Source organism: Strix aluco, chromosome 5 (genome assembly GCF_031877795.1).
Source record: "Strix aluco isolate bStrAlu1 chromosome 5, bStrAlu1.hap1, whole genome shotgun sequence".
NCBI classification, from domain to species: Eukaryota; Metazoa; Chordata; class Aves; order Strigiformes; family Strigidae; genus Strix; species Strix aluco.
Window position 1 is genome coordinate 54205144 of NC_133935.1, and position 20619 is coordinate 54225762.

A 20619-nucleotide genomic window follows, 5' to 3' on the forward strand; every position below is an offset into this window, starting at 1 on the left:
GGTTCTCTAACAAAGAAGTAGTAAAGAGTGTGGGATCATGTTTCTTTTTGGACCAGCTTTTCAATACAGTAGTTGACTTTATTATGGGCCACTTGAAGAGGAAAAAAAAAAAAAACCTATTATAGGGGAAGAGATTTACTGCAGCAACTTTAATTCCATACTCACATCTTGCTGCTACTTGTTTTGAAACCTTGTAACATGGAACTTGGTGAATGGGAATGTCTGCCAAAGTTATTTTATCAGCCAAATATGTTTTGGGGTTAGCTTGCACCCATTTGTGTAGCTTCCTGAAAATTCCCAGCTGGAATATAGTAACTGCTTCAGCCTTTTGTCTACTTCACTTTGTTCAAATGCTGTTTGAAGTGATACAGTTAAAATAAGGGACACTTATTTCTTGAGTTAGAGATCACAGTTTTGTGGTGCTGTAGCAGTTACAGGAATATTGAACATAGAGGGTCATAAAAAACCAAAATACTATGAAATGAGTTTTTGGAAAAATTAAGAACAAATATACACATGCTCATGGATAGCTTTTCAGAGGTTGCAGATTTTGTGAATGATTACATATTTTAAGAGAATTTTCTGAATATCACAGGATAGGTGAAAGAATGAATCACTGCAGAGTTACCAGTTTTAACATGAAAACTGAGTATTTTTGTGTGGAGAGTAAAACAACTGAAGACATTTTGAAGTGTACTGACCTACTATCCTGTGTTTTTCCAAGAAAAGTACTGTTGGGAAGAAGAGCAAAACAACTCACAAATACCAGCTGTGAGGTTCTAATTATTTTGATGATTACACTAAATACTACATGTTCTGATTTTTAAACAGCTATGTTAAAGGAAGATACTGTATGAAGCTGTGATTCTTCTAAGGTCGTAATGCATCCCACCCCCCTCCTGCCTTGTGCAGAATAAAAGCCATAGCTGCCGCTTGGACTCATTCCATCTTAACGGCTTTTTTCTTGTTTTAAATATTTTTTTCCCCCAAAAGGGCAGTGCACATTCAATATTACTTATGATGCTACCTGAACAGAAGCCCCAGAAGAGAGGAATTGCTAGCTTGCCTTGAATGAAAGAAGACTTGACACCTTTAGTTACTGGACCATATTTTCAAAAAGATGAAAGAGATGAGTAAAAGGCCACCACTCCTCATGATTGCTTCTTGTGAAAACTTTTTTTACCCTCCTTTGTATAGCAGCACAAATTCAGTCTTGCTGTTGGGGAAAAGGGAATTTTTTTTCCCTTCCATTTCCACTTAAAAGGCTTGTTCTTATATGTTAGCAGACAGATGAGAGCTGATTCACATTTAGACAAAAGTGAAGTAACTTCTAGCTTTCCTCAGGGCTACCCAACAATTGTACTGTGCTGGGGGGCATGGGGGTGCACGTGGGACTATCCTGTCCTTACTAGAATTTCTCTTGAGATTTGTTGTGCAATACCAGATAATGCTAGGGCTATGAAAAGAAACTGAGTATGAATGGAAAGAGCATATGCTGTTTCTGAACATACCTGAACCTAACAGTAGCTTTTGATTCTTTCAGAATGTTTTTCTCTTTCTACTATATGTAACTGTATGTAATTGTTAAACATTTGTCCAGAAGAACCGAACATAAAACAGTGAACACTTTTCTAGTGCAGCAAAAATGCTAGTAACACTTTGTATTCAATGATACTTCATTGTAATGAATAAACATAATGTACTGCAACTTAAACTTGGGAACATAACTTAATATTCATGTGTAAATTTAATGTAAAACCAGATTGTATTCCTGGAAAAACTTACTCTTCAGCTAAGGTGAATCCTGAAATGAGACTGAAAGTTACTGAGAAGATTAACTTCTTTCTACCTATCTTTGACAGTGTGGTATATATCTAAGAATCAAAGTATTTACCTTGAAGTTTGCAGCTGATTCAACAGAGTGCATTGCATACTATCAGATATCCCAATTGAACAATACACTGCTGTGGTACTGTGGGTTAGCTTTACGTTGACTGCAGGACAAAAACTGTCTTCATGATCTGAGTCCTTAGGGAACTGGCTTAATTACCCAATGTGCTTTTCTTAACCAAGGCCATGACACTGCAGGGAACAATTGTATACCCCAACAGGGGGAAGTTTTTAGTCAGGATAAAATAGCAGAGCATCAAAAGGAGAGGTAATGGCTCTAACTTCCGTTCTCGTTGAACAACTTGTTCATGAAACTACCTCTGGGGTTTTTTGGTTTTGTTTGGTGTTTTTTTTAATCAGTCTAACTTTGTTCTGTCTACTTCAGTTGAAATCAGAAGCTGCCTGAATGCTCAAGGTTTAGGGGTTGTGTAGGTGAAAAAGCAGTTGAGCACTCTTTGAAATTGAGAAAAGAACAGAATCAACTGGAAAATGAAAAGCCTCAGTGAAAAGAAAAGGATGAAGTTTATTGAATTTCAGGGCAGAGTTCATATGCAAGTTTCTCATAGCTGCTTATGCAATTCTAGTACTGAGTCTTGCATAAATAAAGTGTAATACCCTGGTAATTCTCTTAAGGGCATACTATTCATATACTGGTTCTTATTCAGTTGGATGAATTAGGACGAGACTGGGTGTGGGTTGTTGGGTTTTTTTCTTTGTTTGAGAAGAATTCTCAACTGAGCCTGTGAAGACCAATGGAATGAGGGGAGGGACAACAAAAAAACCAACCAAAGAAAACCCACCAAACCCCCCACAAACACATATATGGAATTAAAATTAATAAACAGTCCTCTAGCAGCAAAAACTAATACCTAATATGGGTCTCTCTGAAAGTTGATTCACTACGTGATCCACTTGCGTGGAGCTTCAGTTGAAGCTTCTCTATTCCATGGTTAATAACATTTTATTGTTCTCTGTGTGTGTGATCTGATGTGGTAAAACCTCAGTAGGAGGGCATTTAGGTGATTAGGGAAGAGCTAATAAATCTGTATTTCCATCAGACTGTAGGGTAAAATAACCTTCAGTGCTATTCTCTTGCAAAGTGATTTGTAAAACTTCAGTTGTCTTAAACATGGAAATCTGTTCTCTCTGCTGACTGGAAAAAAAAAAAAAAGATGTAGTATAGTCAGATAGATATGCAAGATGAGGGAAGGTGTTACCCTGTTTGCTGTTGGTCTTCCCAGTTTTATGTTTTGAGTGGAACACAACCCAACACCCTTCTGAAAGGAACATTAAGAAATAAAACATAAGAACAATAAGAAAGAAAAAGGACATTTGTGTATTGTTATAAAATCGGAGGAGATACCTAACAGGGATTAAAAAATTTAGCTAATGATGTAAAATGCTTTTCCTTTTTTTGAACACAACTTCTCAGTTACATTCTTGTTTCCTTTAGATTTTCCCCGAAGGAGAAATCTACTTATATGAAGCAAAATACTGAGTGCATGGATAATGTGTGCAAATACACTCTTAATGCAAACAAATTATAATTTTCTGTATTTCTGTAAGCTACTATAATAGCAAATGAAAGTACAGAAAACTGAGACTTCTAACTTACTGCAAATTTTGTAATAAGAAAAATAATTTTTCAGACACAGGCTTCATGTCCTATTGATCGCAGACCATTTCAAGCAGTATGCAGGCTTGATGCACTAGAAGAGCAGATAAAGGTAAGTTCCGGATAATAACTTTAGTTGTAGGAACACCCAAGTTATGCTGCAGCCTTTTATTCATACATCTGTGTTAAATAAGCTTTCCTACCAAAATAATGATTGCTTTAATGTCTCTATTACATATTTGAAGCTAGGAATTATTCTTAATTATTTTTTCAAAGGAAATATTTACAGTAATAATAATCACAAAGCTGCTATTGCTACTTTATAGTATCTTTGAGTGTTCCTGATGTATCCAAGAATAGAAGTATAGTAATTGGTCTCAAAGTGTTTTTAACCAGGTTTTGTAAACAAGTGCTATATCAATTAGCATGCAATCTTGCCTTTTTTTTTAGCTGAGGTGAATCTTGTATGTTCATTGCCTCCAATTCACAGACAAAACCACATGAAAGCAAGAGGAACCAATTAGTGCTGAGCCTTACTCAATCTAGATTTCTGAATTTTTTCAGCTTTCAACTCTTCTGAATAATACTGCTGTGGAAAGTAGTTTATCCAGTAGGAAAATAAAACAATTCTGGTAGATGATCTTGAAAATCTGTATAGAGAGATGCTGATAATTCTGTGTACAGTTTTGAAAATCTCTGGTGAAACTATGGTTATAAGTAATTCCTAAGCTGTTGTTTTGTATTTTGCTACATTTAGAAAACAGGCTCCTACTGCCCATTTCTTGTGCTTCTAGAGACCCAGGTAGTCAACTGCAAAGAAAACAGACTGACAGCTGCAGATACTTCCTTGTCATAGAAAACCATACTAGCCTATTTTATCTTCTTTCTTTCTTTCTAAAGAAGGAAGCAGCTGAAACAAGATAAACTGAAGTTTTTATTTGGAAGAGTGTAAAGGCTGTATCAAAATACAGTTTTAAAGTTTCTTTCTTTGTGGAACTGCAGTGTAAACAGATGGGCAGAGAACAAGGATCATGCTCTGAAAAAGAGCCACTGAAGCAGTAGGGATAGATGGAACGTGTACTGAGAAATGCTGACATGGTGGTCAGTATTAGCAGGGCCGCTGTCAGGACATTGGCAGCTTTCCCTTTGTGATACTCATAATTAGAATGCTAATAGCTTAAGGATATGTAAAGCCAAGATTCTAGAATGAAGAAATACAAAATATCTAATGCAAACAATTGCAATGTAGCCGTTGAAGTAACTTCACAGTATGTAATAAAAATTGTATTGCTTTCTTAGAAATTTGAAGATATAGGGGAAAAAAGCAATGTTATATGAAATCCTTAAGTTATTTTACTCTAGAGGGAAATTGGGTCTCTTTTAATTATAAGGAAACATTTGAAATTGAGTGATAGTTCAGCATTTTCCCAAGCTGAACCTTGTGTATTCAGATCAACCAACTTAGTTTAAAAAACTTACCTTCCATTGAGAATTTGGAAGCTAGTGCATAGCTTTGAGATACTTGCCGTGGCGGTCAGAATGTTCAGGGATTTTTGGTCCTGTGGCATTAGTATGCATCTCTGATATAGCCAATATAAATACCAAGGTGGATCTTTTTCCATTTCATAAAAAACAAATGAAAAAAATTTCAAATCTGCAAACTGAGATTAAAGAAGTAATGATTTGTGATGGTTTTGAATTCTTCTGTTTGAGCTTATTTTCTCTGTAGACCTTAAGAGTCTTTGAATGGATTTAAAGCCTATGTGTATTGAGATTCTAGGTTGGATTGACTTTATGTTTCAATACAGGTTCAAGTTAAAAAACAACTAACAGGGAAGGAAGAGGAGGAAAACTGTGCCTGCAATAAAGGAAAATATAGCCATGCAAAGATGAAAAGTTTTATGAGGTTAGTTGTCCACTTAATTTCAAGCATTCTAATTGGAATATTCAAAATACAAGTTCAATGATTTTAAAATGTATACCCTGTAAATCTTTTTAAATTAAGTTTATTTTAAAATAAACTCTTTTCCATCAGAGTAGTTTAGTTTTACTTTTATCACTGATGTAATTCCCACTTGAATACTTAGAATATCAAGCAAGAAGTAAGGAGCAAGGTATTTCTTGCGCTGATCACTGTAAAAGTTGCATTTTTCAAGCATATCTGACAAATTTATTAAATTGAGATTTTATGGCTAGATCATATTTTAACAATATCAGTCTTTTTTTCTTTGGTTATCTAAACAGACATGCTCCTTCTTTCACGTTACCATAAATGTGGGTGGTGTTCCTCTTTTATAGTAAAACATAGTTGTAGTCAAGAACTGATTCTATTCTAATGAGTTGGAGAGGGAATTGTGGAAATACCTTTTCTGTTTTGAGAAGCTTTATCTTGTCACATTTGTTGCATCGTATAAGGGGAAGGTCAGGATTACACAGGTGGATTTCACTAAATAGTGATAATCTAAAGTCAGTATGTAATGGAATGTATGATACATACAGAGTTCCTGAGATTGAATTTGAAGCAGGCTTCACTACAGAAAAGGTAACTGAGTAATTTGCCATTTTGGGTTCTTGTTAGAAAATAAGATTGATCTTCGCACCTCACTGTTCTGAACCACTGTTGACTTTGATATTCTTCAAAGTATTTATGCAAGTGGGTTATAACGTCTTTCACGTGTTGCCATGAAATCAAGTAAAATTAAGCATTCAGATTTACTTCTGTTTTTTAAGTAGATTTTCTTTTTTTCCCATCTGTAAGCTTTTTGAAGCACTGTGGCGTTTAATATATGAAAGGTGATATACATGATGCAAGTTCAGGTTTTAATAGCAGTCAGAACTTGCGTTATGTGCACTAAATAGAAATACCTGATTTTGCTTGGGTGTATACACTGTTAGCTTAAATATGCCCAGAAATAACTTTTGTAATATCTTTTGTTAATCTTGTAGAAGAGGTGTATGCCCAGACAGAGAGCCATTAACAGCAAAATTAAGCAAAGTTATGAAGAAAAAATACAGTAAGTTGGTATTTGTCCTCCATTTGTTAGAATTGCTGGTTTTTATTATGAAACTCTAGAATCTTTTCTTGATAAGCCAATTTAATTTTTTTAATTATTTACATTTACATATGAAAACAAAATACCAAGGAATAAAAGTGTGGAACTTAACATATGTGCAGTATGTGAAACTACTGTTCTTATTTTACTGGAAAGACCGCCTCTTCAATCTCAGTCACAAGTGAAGTGGATTTACTCTCAGCCTAAAGTAATTTTCTGCGTTGGACAGTTGGTGCACAGCTAATGAGTAGCTTTTATTCACAGGAAATTTTTTGGTGAGAGTTCAGACACAAGCATGTAGCTATATTTTAGAGCTGCCCTTTTGAGAGGCTTGTTTAATAGATACTGGTCAGTAAGTGTGTTCATAACTTATGAAACTAAGCAAATATCTGAAGAGGTGAAAACTGCTTGATATCTAAAAGACTGTTGTGAAGATGTATGCATTTTAATTTTACTCAGTTTGTATGTAAATACATTGTAAATACACTTGAGATACTTTTTTTTTTTTTCATTAACCTCTCATTGCATTAATGATTTTGACAAACTATTAAAAACTAATATGCTAAAGCTAAGATCAGAGTTTTGTTTCTTATTCCACACAGGTAATATGTTGTATGACAAACGAAACAAGAAGACTTTGTCTGTGATGATAAACAAGGTTGGTTCTGATAATGAAATATTTGTAAACATTTTTTTCATGAAGGCATTTTTAAAACTACCTTTGCTTATTTTTAAGGTTTATTTCTTCTCTTTGCTAATTTTAGTATGATCCAAACTTCGTTATTTTGTCTCTCTTTGTCTTGAAGGAAGTAATGAGAATATAGTGCTGTTATATGAGCTTCTTGGATTAAATTTAGTTTTGTGGTGGTAAATATTTTCATTTAGATTAGGATGCTACATCATAAGATACTGTAACTACCTTGTTTTCATCCATCTTCACCAAAAGAAGGTGGTATCAGCTACAAGGTGTTAGTCAAGTACCATTTTTATGAAGGTCATGACAGTTTTCATTATTTTAATGAAAATACATAGCTGTACTCAACCAAGTAATTTGTTATATGGATAAGCTATGGACATTATCGTTTGCATCAAGTTGGTTTTTTTTAATGGGCGATTACTCCTGAGAATGATTGTGTTTCCAGGTTCCTTGTTTAGTTCATAAATTTTAGCCTATAACACAGGCTTGTAATACACACAATTTTAAGGAGCTATAAAGGCTTTGTTGTTTGATTTCTGCCTTCCCTCCTTTCAAAAATATTTCATGTCTCTGGGATACAAGTTTGTGATCAGTGCTTTCTTACTCATAGTTGTACCTGTAAATGTATTTGCATGAAATAGTTTTAGGCCATAAATCTCATTCTGAAGTGTAAATGTCACCGTTCTCCATTGTTCTCTTACCTGAATTTTAAAAATTTGGAGGAAGAACTATCTTCAAGTCCATATTTTGCCTGCTGCCTTGCTTCTTGTAGTACATGGGCACAAACTACATCACATGTCTTTTCAGTAGCTGGTGGCCTGAGTTGTCACTTCTATTTGGTGCTTATACAGCATAGTTCTCAGGGATATCTTTAGCTGCAGCCTTCCCAGCCTTAGTCAGGTATTTAGAAATTTTGGTTCTGTTACCATGTGAAGTTAAAGATACCTTTCATTGAATTGAAGAGGTTTTGAACTAAAAGGATAGGGCTTAATCAACATCTGATTTGACTTCAAGGTTGGTGAATGCTTTCATATCTAGTTTCACTGATTTATTGTGCATTAATGTCTCAAATAGTACCTGTTGCAAAAAAGGTGCACAAACAAAAGTAGAGCCATTAAAACCTTCAGGAGGAGGAGGTACAGGGCTCAATTATCCAATAAATGTTCAAAATTCAAATGAATTTAAAAGAAAGCACTGATTTTTCTAACAACCACTTCATAAGGATATTTGTGGAACATCTGGATAGCTTTTTTAGATGGATGGAGAAACGTTAATATTTAAAATTATAGTGGTTTTTTTTAAATAAAACTTAAAAACAACAGCTTTTTAGGAGAAACATACAATTTGCGCACTGATGAAATAGGGCATGTTCCCATCAAAACCAGCTCTCTGTGCCAAAGTTTGATGGAGCACATGGATAATGACTGCATACTTGAGACATACATTTGTATACATCCCATTACAAAGTTTATTTTTCATCAGAATAAATTTATTTTGAAAGAAAATGATGGGAAGGCTCTGTGAGTTCCCATTTTAAAATACCAGTCATGGGGAATGAACAGGAATGTTTTAGACTCGAGTGGCATTAACCCTTGAGGTGAAAGGATATAAATGGCAAAAATGGCTCAGTGTAGGTAAGCGTGTCTGTCTGGGAGGAGTGTTAGGAGGATTATTGTTCACCTTTTCCCCCCTGCAGCGAACCCAGTACGCAGCAACAGAGTTGAGCTGTTCACTGCACACAACATGAAAGGCAATACACTGACATACAGTGAGTGGCTAAGGCATTGCTAACAATTGAAATTAAAGGTGGTATTTGCTGAAACATGAAGTGGCTTCTGGGTATTGTGCCTTTGTGTGAGAGCCCAGTAAACAGATGCACCGGTCAGTCTTCAATTTTGTAGTCCTACCTGAAGGCAAAGGAGAATCCCAGCTACTTATGTAAGGTTTTCTCGTTACTTGGAAACCAAACATTCCATGAACTGCTGACTTACGTAAGGTTTTCTTGTTACTTGGAAACCAAACATTCCGTGAACTGCTGTGAAAGGGTCTGTCTGAAGGTGCTGGTGCTGTACTTACTGTGGTCCATTAGGTAGCAGAAATGGGAACTGTGAAATAGTAAAGATGAGGCTCATTTATTCATCATTTCTGTATGGAGCATTAAAGACTTTGTCATGGAAAGCCTATATAAAATATAAAGTTAATCTGCAAAGACCAGGTGTTGAAAATTTAGAGACTGAATAGAGAAAATTTATTTGCTCTAACTGCAAATCTCGGCATATAACTATGGAGCTACTATGGTGCTAGCTTTTTGTGAGCTAAAGTCTTGCTGACATGATTTAACTTCAGTGCATCTTCATGTATTAAATGTTAATTATTTTACTTTGGTTGTCTTTAATTCATAATATTTTTTTGTAGCCCAGAAGACAGACCTGCTGGAATGAGTGCTTAAGAACTAATTTCTGCAGCATGCTTCCAGCTGGTGGTAGCAATGAAGAATCCTTTTTCAGCTGTAGAAATGACGGGTTAGTATATACTAGTGCTTAATATAAACTGATGGGTTACTGTGTTGTAGATGCTATAGATCCTTTTGCTTCTTTCTGTATATACGGCCTTGAAATATTTCAAAGATTAGATGGCTTTATATTCATAGATGAAGAGCAGCTAAAGCACAAACACTTTAAAATTAATACTGTTAAGGGCACACCCCAGTTTGTCTTGTGTTTAGTATTAAAATACTTAAGTGTGTGCTTTTAATCTCATTGATTTAATAGGAGTTAGCAATATTTAACTCCTTGCTGAATTGAAGCCTTGGATAGGAAAGGGTTAGTCCTCTTATTACAACAGCAGTTAACAAAACAGTTAAGAGTAAATAATATAATTGAAAACATTATTTGGTTAATATGGCCTAATCAAAAGTTATTGTGCCTGTGTGTTTTTTCAGTCTGTAAAAGAAAAAAACTTTTTGCCATGCGTGCAAAAGTATTAATTTGTCAAGGATACAAAGTTTCTCCATCTTTCAACTCCCCAGAAGACACATCTCATCTCCTGTTTTCCATTCTGTCTGCCTCATTTATTTAGGACTTCTGTTATGTTTACTATGACTGCTTTTTCCCTCTAAACAATAACCATGCATAGTGTCATCATGACTGTTGAAAGTTCCTATACAGTTCAATTAAAAAAAAAAGTCATAGATGCAATTATTAAAATGCAAACTTGTCACAGTACAAAGTTACTTTTTGTAACTTTTTGTATGAAATTTGTATTTCAGTACAGAATTCACAGAAGTCAATACAGTGATCAGACAGAAGAGACAAGAACTGGAATTGTCCTGTTCATCTGTGATGGCTAGAGTTGAAAGGTATGTCTTGGATTAGTAGTGGAAAGGATCTTAATATAATACTTCAAGTTTGGAATTTGATAACTCAGATTGTTCTTTAGATAGAATATTGTTTGATCATAAAACTAAATAGTGTTTGCATGTAACTTGTTACAGTTTTGTGTATTTGCCACATGCTATTTTTATGTCAGTAGATTCTTTTCTGTATATCAATGCTTTTTTGGTACTCATGACAAGAAGAGTAACTCAACTGGCTTGTGCATCTTAATATGTAATTTTTTCACAGAAATGCAAGTTTGAATGTATTTTCTATTTGGAAGCTAGTGTTCAATGTGCTTTTTGATTTATTTCTATTACTAGAAATCAGACTACATTAGTCTTAACATCAATCTGATTCTGATTTCTCATGCCCCCTTTTCATGGGTTGGTTCTCACACTTCTTTCTGTAATTGCTTATAAACAAATGCACCTAGAAAGAGTTAAGAGGGGTTCTATCACATGAAACAGCATTTTTTTTTTTTTTGCCAGAGAGCATATGCGTGTTAAAACATACCCTAAGGATGTTTTCATTAATATAAAGCAGAAGCATAAAAGTAACTGATTTCAAAATAACACAATAAGAAACTGGTTCTGTCTGATCTTAATTTCACTACGTATCTCTTTACTCTCCTTGACATAAAACAAAGACTAAAGACAAAAGAGCAAGTAAATATATTTTCAATTATAATTAAAAGTTGCATCTAGGATTTAAATAATAAATTTTTTTTACATGTACTTTTTCTTATGGAAAGTTTTATTCCAACTCAGTGATAACTTAAAAATTGTAGATCTATAAGTAAACTCTGCTTTTGCCCAGGGTTTGCTGAGGGATTCTGAATAAGTATATATTAATTTTGTTTGTTTAAAAAAAAAAAAAGTAGTCTTTACTACATTGTCATGTAGACTGTTTCTTATTTTTCTGCAGAAAAGGCTATTCTGTTGAAGTACTAAATCAGTGTTCAGAATTTCATTTCCAGTAGCATAGCCTACTAATTTGGAGTAGACTGCTACAGTTCAGTGTTTGGCTTTGAAGAAAGCCAAATATATATTGCTTTAACATAACATGCCTTGTTCAAACTGTTTTACTAAATTAGGCAATAATATAAGCCTGAAATTAAATATGAGAAGGAAAGTTTTGTTTGCTGTCAGCTTTGCCTTTTCTCTCCAACTGTTATGAGGTTGGAAGTATAATGGTTGCCTAATGTTTTGGTTTTGTGAATTGTTTCCAAAACTTGCTACAAACAGTGAAAACAACTGATGTTAATGCTTTTACTTTTCCAGAATTCCTTTAATGTCCTATGGAGCTGACGCTGAGACCTTTCTTCTCACTTCTACTACAGTGGCAGGGGCAATTCTTCCAACAAATATCAGGCCTTTGGAAAACTTTGGTAAACTTTTTTTTTGTAAGTTTTATTTATAGCTCATGTGAAGCATTGTTAAAATGTGATTCTCAGAAATCAAAGTGGAGTATATAACTACAGTTAATAGAAAAAAAATCTGGTTTGATGCAGTTTGGTACTATTTCAAAACCAGCTGGTTTATTTCTGAAATTAGAATATAGAAGATGAACCAGCCACCCTAAAACTGGCATAACTGTTGTTCATTTGAAGATTAAATTCCATTTCTAAATGTAACGCTTTCTTTCATGTTACAACTTCTGTTGTTCAAGGATAAATCTCGTTTTGATCCATTATGAGTGGCTTGACGTATTTCAGTGGTATATTGTGCAGTGTGAGGAACAAACTGTTTCCCGACAGAGAAGGGTGTCAGGAAGCAGTGCAGTGTACGGATCTCTTTCAGTATGCCTACATGCTCTACAGGGCAAAAGCTTGCAAAAGTGCTTGAGCTCCAGGATCTGGCAGGAATTAGCAGAAGACAAGACATGGAAGGAATTATCTTCCTCCAGTAACTTTAACAGCCTCTCTCTCCATACTCAGCAAGAATGTAGTTTCTCTTCCAACAGGCTGCACAAGTTCAAAGAAGTGAAAACAACGGAGTACTGTTTTTTAAGGCTAGAGTTAGTACCTTCTTTGAATTGGGTATTACGCTACTTTCAGTTGACTAGTAGGCAAAGAGATAGGAGAGATCTGGGTCTCTTGGCTTACAAAATTGTGAGGAAGTGAATTGCTGGAAGAAGTTAAGTAGTAGAAGGATCATGAAAAAGGTGCTTTATTCATTCATATTCTTCATTCTTCTTAAAGGTGCTTATTTCACCTCCACATTCCCAGTGAAAAATGGATCGGTTACTTCCTCAGGCCTCTGATGTTTGACAGTGCAATTCAACTGATCCTTAACCATTTCTGCTTCTAGTAGTAATGAGTATACATGCTAGTTTCCCTTCACCTTTCTACTTACACAGTCAGGCTTCTTTGTTAGTATGCACCAGAAGCATTTTAAAAAAAAAAAAAAAAAAAAAACAAAAAAACAACAAAAAACCACCAAACCGAAACAAAAAACCAACATTTTTTTCTCTCATCAGAAAGATGAAGAATATTTAAATATGCTCCAGATTATTTTTCAACATTAGACTATTTAGAACATGTGAGTAATTGCTGTTGATATCAGTAACTGACCTACAAATACTGATAACATTGTGAACTCCTAAGGCAGAACACGGAACTAAATACTTTATGCTATTTTTTGGGAGAAGCAGCAGATTTTGAGTTGGAGTCTTGATAGAGAAACAAACAGAAATTATTTTTTTCAGATACTTTTGTTTTAAATTTTATGTTTAGAACAGAATTTTCTCAGTTGTCTTGATTAGAACTTTGGTACTTTTTATATAAGCATTCCACTTTCTCTCTTAAAGGTGTGATTTTGAAATGTGAAGTTATCAAGCTAACAAGACACAGCAAATAAATTCTGAAGTTATTTTTATATGTTTCCATATGTTCTTGCTACACCTGAGCTAAAGTTCAGATGTTAAATGTAATATATTACTTATACTGTGGACAAAGTTGAAGACAGTCATCAAGATTGAATCTTAAAACATTGTAGTATGTTGATGCTAGAGTTTTAAGTCATCTTCAAGTTTGACTTAAAGACTTCCTACTGATAAGGAGCATGCAGGAATTAAGACAGTCTTCAAATTTCCTACTGAAACTAAGGGATGTTGGATATGAAGATGTCCCTTGAGGATTATGGTCACATTCTGTTGAGTGAGTGTTCCTTCCCCATTCAGTTTTTATATAGCAAGTGAGGAAAAGACAGATATGCACAAGAAAATGTAAGGACGAAAGCAAGGAGAAATCTAACTTGAGTACTGTTAGAGATGCATGGCAAATATATGTAAGGAGAGGGGAACAAGGCCTCCTCTTATTGGAAGTATGAGAGCTGAAGGAAAAGGCAGAAGATGGAGGAAACTGGGGAGACTGGAACTTTCTGCAAAGGTGCAGAACAGGAGAAGAATGAAGACAATACTGTAAATAAATGCATACCAAAGAAAAGGCAAACTGGATCTTGTGATTCTTACTAAATTGTGCCTGAAAGGTGGTAGCATAAGCCTTTTAATCTTTTTACACTCCCCTCATCTCTTGGTCACACCTAAAGTACACAGTTTTTCATCAGAGTAGTAGTTGACAGTCGCTTCCAGAGCTGTGCAAGGACACATACAAATATCAATGATGATCATATAACTGTACTGCCTGAATCTTCCCTGTAGCTGGTACAGTGATTTTTAGATTCTCTTGCCGTTAAATAGTCTTTTTACTAATTTGACCTGAAAATTCATTAATGAGTCTACAAATACCATTATGATTTAGGCTGGCATTATGCAGTTTTTGCATGATTAAAATATTCTTAAATAAAGATTCAGTGAGCTGAAATGCCTTGTGTTTGGTCCAAGTCCAAAGCTTGTGAAGCTTGTCTGTTAAAATTTCACAAGTAGTAAGGAATGCTGAAAAGGGGTTTGTGTTTCACAACTAGACTTTGAAAGTGCTACGAAAATAACTTGCCTTTTAATTCTGTCAGGATTCCCACATTCCACTTGTATTCTGATTTTTATTTTTTTTATTATTATTGCAAGGTGATTTCTTCCCCCTTGAAGAAAATCATCACAGATATGAAAAACTTGTAATTACATGTAACATCTGACTTTTTTCCTGGCTATTGTAGTAGGTTTGAAGACCTAACTAGTGTGAGACAGCCACATGCAGCTGAGAAACTGCTGGTTAACCACTGTGAGGTCATTTTCTAACAAAATTATTGGAGAGACTGTTACAGTAGATACCTTGAAATAGTGCCAGTCACCTAAAACTCCTTTGGAACTTCTTTACCACGCATGTTGTCTTCTTTTAAATGTATGCTATCTTCTGAATGATTGATGCTGTTAGTTTTCATTATCTTAAGTGGTAATTTGATCAATGGACATCCAGAAACCAAAACTACATTTTTTTTATGTTCAGGCAAGTTACTGTGTGTTTACATGTGACATCAAAGGAGATGATTATAGTCCTGTGCTCTGTTCTAGCCTTTTAAAGGCTAGCAAGGTGCTTGCAGAGTTACTTCTCTAAGGTTATTGGATTATATGTTTGCATTTAATAGACAGTGATATGTTTTTCATTCTGCTAACAAAGTAGTAAGTGTTAGAAAGAGGCTTTTGTGCTGTTACTTACTTGTCTTATTCCTATCTTATTTTTATATAATCTGTTTAAGAATCCATTAAACAAATAGTGCAGTAAAAGCATGGGAAATAAAGTTATGCAGAAGAATCAAGTGTTTTAAGTGTGATGTGACAAATCCATTGCAAAATCCATAGCAATTAATCTTTCTTAGCAAGTTTCCATGATTTGTGTATGAAATCAAAGCTGTAAAAAGAATCCATTTAAACACCAAATAATGAATTCTTTTTGAAATCTACACAAAGTATGAAACAAATTAATGGACATCTTAAGAAATTAATTTAGTTCTGAAGTGAGTATTACATTCAGGAATATTTACTTAATTATCATTAATCTTTAATTTGTGAGCTGTCCCTCATAAGCTTTCATAAGTATCAAGAGTACAGTCTGTTACCTTTGCAGTGAATATAACCCTTGGCTTCCCTACAAAGACTTTTGTCAGATTGTGGGTAGCATGAAATAAATTAATGATGTGTCAACACAAGAACTCCTGTGCTGCTGTGCGCTACTTATGGTCATTCTTCTTATAGCTTTAGTTTTTTGATGCACCCTAGGCTGACCCAAAACTTGCACTCCTTATTCAGTTCATTAGGCACTGCCAGCATCCTGGGTGCCTTGCAGCAGATTTTAAGTCCAGTTTGCCATGGAGCATGCAGGGTCTGTCTTATAACTGGTGAATGAGTTTACACTGTCTGAAATTTGATCTTGTAAAGAGGTATGCTGTCATTGCTGCTTCTGATCAACTGCTTCCTGTGTGATCATCCACTGACAGCCATTTAAAAATGTCAGTCTGTAGTATTGAGTTTCACTTCTGTAGTGAGGCTTCACTGCCAACAATGCCTGCGTTATGAAATGACAGGATCTGCTATATGCTAACAATGTTTTGTGGTTAATTCATTACTTTTCTAACAGCTTACATGCTGACTATCTTTGAACAGCGATATCAATAGCAGTTTCATTGTGAGTGCTGTTATTGTTCTTGTAGCCATGCCGGCACTGCTTCTCAAATGGGTGTTTAAATGTCCAACGTGTCACTTCATTAGCTTGATTCTGTTCTCTTAAAAAAAAAGTCTGCATTAAAAAAAAAAAAAAATTGCTGTGGCAACATTTCATACTAAATCTTAAATTGTATTATTTGAGGATATCTTTTAAACTGGAGAAGGTCATTTTATGTTCTTAACTGTGTTTGGATAAATGGTTATTATCAAACTTTAATGTATTCTGCTTTTATTAGAGTCTTTAGGCAAAGGATATGCTGTTGCATGTACCCAAGAAGGAGAAGAGAAAAAGCAAGCCTCTGGTTCTTCTGGTGCTAGAGGAACTAGAAGGAAATTGGTTAATACTACTCCTAGAAGAAGGTCTGCACGGAACAGCAAAAATGAGACTCTGGGTCAATCTCGGAGCTCACCTCGGTCAAGCAGTTCTGCGTGCGGTGCCCCTGATGGCAGTAACCCATCTCTGAATAAATGTCCTTCAGAATCAGAGAAGGCTCCTCCAAAACGGAAGTCTAAAAGACTAGTTAAACAACAAACACCTGTGGTTAAAAAGAAACTGAGAAGTTCTGCACGTTCTGAAAAATCATCCAATGATTCAGTGGAAGATGATGACATTGCTGAGTCTGAAGCTACTGTAACATTAGATCATGACCAGCAGTCAGATAATGAAAGCAATAACGCAAGCCTTCCACAGAAAAAGAATGCGGAAACAGAATCTGCAAATGGATTGGAAAGCTGTAGTGAACATGCTGAAGTTGAGGAAACTACAGGAGAATGTGACAAAGATGAAGATACTTCAGGCAACATGGATGTAAGCTTTTCTGCCCAAGAACCCCCAGTACTAACTTCAGGGGATGAAAGTCAGGAAGTTGAAGTAAAAGGACTTAGTGAAAAAAATTTGGCTTTTAAGAATCAGGACATCTGTGAAAATACTCTTGAACAAATGGAAACAGTAGCTAGTCCCAGAGATGAAGTATGTGACCATGCAACTTTTGAAAAAGTAGATCAGATATTGTCTAGTCCTCAAAATGAACTGATGGAGAATGTAGTAACTTTGACAATCGATCAACCAGTAGCTAGTCCAGGAAATGAATTGTTGGAGTATCCAGAACCTTTGGGAAAAGATCAGCTGTTAGAAAGCCCCAGAAACAAATTGCCTGAGCATCCAGCAGCCATAGAAATAGATGATTCCGAGGCTGAAATAAAAACAGTAGTAGACTGTGCAAGTACAAATATTCATAACTTAAAAACTGTTCAAGATAAAGAACCAGATACATTAATACACAGTATTTCTATGGACAGTACATCAGAACAATCCTTAAAAGAGAGCACCATGCCAGAAAGTGAAGCGGGTAGAACTTCAGAGTCACCCCAGGTAAATGCTGAACATAAACATTTTGGCGAAGATAACAATGAGATGATACCAATGGATTGTGACTCATTTTGTAGTGACCAGAATGAACCTCAGATTGAGCAGTTACCACCGGCTGAAAGTACAGAGCAAGGAGAAGTGAATTCCTTGCAGTATGATGTAGGAAACTGTACATCAGTTTCAGGACTTTCTGATGAAAAAGATGAAACTGTTCCTCAAGAAAGAGAGTGCCAATCAGAACTCAAAAAAGATAAAAAGACTCGAACTAGAAGGTCTAGATTTCACTCTCCATCAACAACTTGGTCTCCTTCTAGGAGAGAGGGCAAGAAATCTCAGTCACCGTCCCCTAAAAGGGAGATGACCAGAGACAGGAGCTCACGATCACCTAAGAAGGAAACTGTCAGGGAGGGACAGAGATCCTTATCTCAGTCTCCAAAGAGAGACATGCTCAAAGATGAGAAAAAAACACCATCTCGATCTCCCAAAAGGGAAACTGTCAGGGAAAGCAGGAGATCATCATCTCGGTCAAGAACTAAGGATTCATCTCCAAGGCAAAAATCTAGATCTCGAAGCAGTGATAGAGATAGTCAACGAAGAGATCGTGACAGAGAAAGAAGAAATAGGAGGTGGTCTAGGTCACGGTCACGATCTAGGTCAAGATCACGGTCTAGGACAAGAAATAAAGGTTCTTCATTCTCTAGAAATGAGAGAGACAGTCATTCACCTCGATGGAAAGAGAGATGGACAAATGACAGCTGGAGGAGTCCCAGAGGAAATGATCGATACAGAAGAAGTGATCAAGAAAAACAAAATGAAAGTCTTAAAAAAGAGAAGGACAGTACAGAAAAAAACAGTGATGATCAGTGTTCTTCAGACAAGCGGAGGAATGATTGTCCAGACTGGGTAATGGAAAGGATAAACTCTGTTCCAGAAGTCAGGAACAGAGAGAGAGATAAACCTCACTGGGAAGATGGCAGGCATGATAATTCAGGACAGTCTTGGAATAAAAACTTTGGTTCAGGTTGGATTCCAAATCGAGGGAGAGGTCAGCGTGGCCGAGGTGGACGTGGAAGAGGTGGTTTCATGTATGGAGACCAGAGTGAAAATCACTGGCAAAACAGAAAACCTCTCTCAGGGAACTCAAATGGTTCTGGGAATGAAACTTCAAGGTTCCCAGAACATCAGCCATACAAGCGTAAGAATGAACAAGATTATTCTTTTGATACACCTGCTGACAGATCTGGGTGGACATCTGCATCCAGCTGGGCTGTAAGAAAGACTTTACCTGCTGATGTGCAGAATTATTATTCAAGAAGAGGACGCAATTCATCAAGCCCACAGTCTGGATGGGGAATGAGACAAGAAGAGGAGACACCTGAACAAGGTATTCATAGTTTTGAAGCATAAAAGCTTAGTCACAGCTGTAGTAGCCGAGTAAAATCCTAGTCATATTCACCTATCTTGAGTTGATTAGTTGTTCAAAATAATACAGGGTGAATCTATAGTCTTTTTGCAATATGGAGGTTTGTAGGTGTGGAGTTTGGAGATTTCTTGTGTTTTGATGGCGTTTTGATGGCTTTTGGGTTTTGCTTGAAGTTAGATGTAATTTAAGGACTATGCATCTGAAGAGTGTTACTTACTTAAGTAAATGGATTTGGTTGAAGTGAAAGCATATAGTCTTCATGGTTACTTTTTGCATCTGTACACCTTTTGAAAAGGGTAATTTTTTTCAAGTAGATTTGCATTTGCCTGTGCCAGACCCACACTGTAGATTCTAGAGATAACAAATTATTATGTTGATGTTTATCTTGCTTTTAAATAAGCATTTTCCTCTTTATACACTTAAATTTAGGGGAGATTTATAAATACAAAACCAGTACTTTTACTGTATGTCAGCATTAAAATTCCTCTAAAGTCTCAATAGAAGTTAATATTTTTGAGTATGTTACATCTAAAAGGTGACTGCCCTGATGGAAATAAACTTTTTGGTAGAAAGTGAGTTAACTGTGGATGAGATTGATTCTGAATAGCTAATAAGTCATCCACAGATTATTAATGATCTGAAGTAAAAGACAGATGTGAATTGTATTTAAAAACTGTAAAATCCACTTCTGAAGGCAACCACACTTGCACTTTCCTAATGTCTCCTTGTTTTGTCTTTCATTTTTATCCATTTTCATCCTATATACCATTTTCATGCCTGTATGCAGTTTTCTCTTTACAGAGACAACTGCATCAGTGGCTGCTTAGTTTTGAGAAAACTTTGTCAATCTTCAGTCTGCTGCAGGCAAAATTTATCAAACCTTTAATTGAGTATATTGTGTGACTTACAGACTTTTATTTCACATAGTTCAGGAACAATCACACTGTTATATTCACTTTTGGAACATGAATTCAGCTGAGAATAGAACAGTGATCTCTCAGAACTGGATAAAACAGGCTAGGTTGCCATCATGACATGGTCCTGGACAGCCTGCTTTTGCTGACCCTGCTTGAGCAGAGAGATTGGACTAGATGGTCTTGATAGGTCCATTCCAATCTCAGTGATTATGTTATCCCCTGATCTTTAAAAATGTGTTTTGGGGTGAAGCATAAGGGTTTAAATTCCAATTCCTGTGAATTAGGTGACAGGGTTCCTCAAGGAAAGGGATTCTGAGGGAAGGACATCTGAATTATAACCTGTATCAACCATTTCTCAGAACCAGTTTCTTGACTCTTGGAAGGTTTGCTGCTTGTATCTAGACTTTAACTTTTTGGCTTCTGTTGAAGACAGTGAGATAGTAATTTTTTTAAGTGTCACCCAAAGAGGTTATTTTTACTTTTAGGCTTTACCTGTTGTACTGTTACAGGGCTTTTGAACCACTCTTTCTGAATGTAAACGTCTTTGAAATTGGCTGAGGATGATTTATTATTCAGTGAAAAAAAACCCAGCACAGTATTTCTGTAGTTACCAGAAATGGCTACAGTGACTGTGTGTGAATGAGGCAGAGGGGAGCAGAGCA

At 35.7% G+C, this 20619-nt stretch overlaps 1 protein-coding gene across 8 annotated transcripts in view; it reads left to right on the forward strand.

Moving 5' to 3' along the window:
• Nucleotides 1-20619, forward strand: part of SCAF11 (SR-related CTD associated factor 11) — a 48326-nt gene that overhangs the window by 22621 nt on the left and 5086 nt on the right. For all 8 annotated transcript variants that reach the window (XM_074827389.1, XM_074827393.1, XM_074827391.1 and 5 more), the window contains exons 4-11: nt 3540-3617; nt 5314-5411; nt 6452-6519; nt 7161-7216; nt 9671-9777; nt 10524-10613; nt 11913-12019; nt 16485-19001. In XM_074827389.1, the coding sequence (XP_074683490.1) occupies nt 3540-3617; nt 5314-5411; nt 6452-6519; nt 7161-7216; nt 9671-9777; nt 10524-10613; nt 11913-12019; nt 16485-19001 (3121 nt within the window). The remainder of the gene's footprint in view (nt 1-3539; nt 3618-5313; nt 5412-6451; nt 6520-7160; nt 7217-9670; nt 9778-10523; nt 10614-11912; nt 12020-16484; nt 19002-20619) is intronic.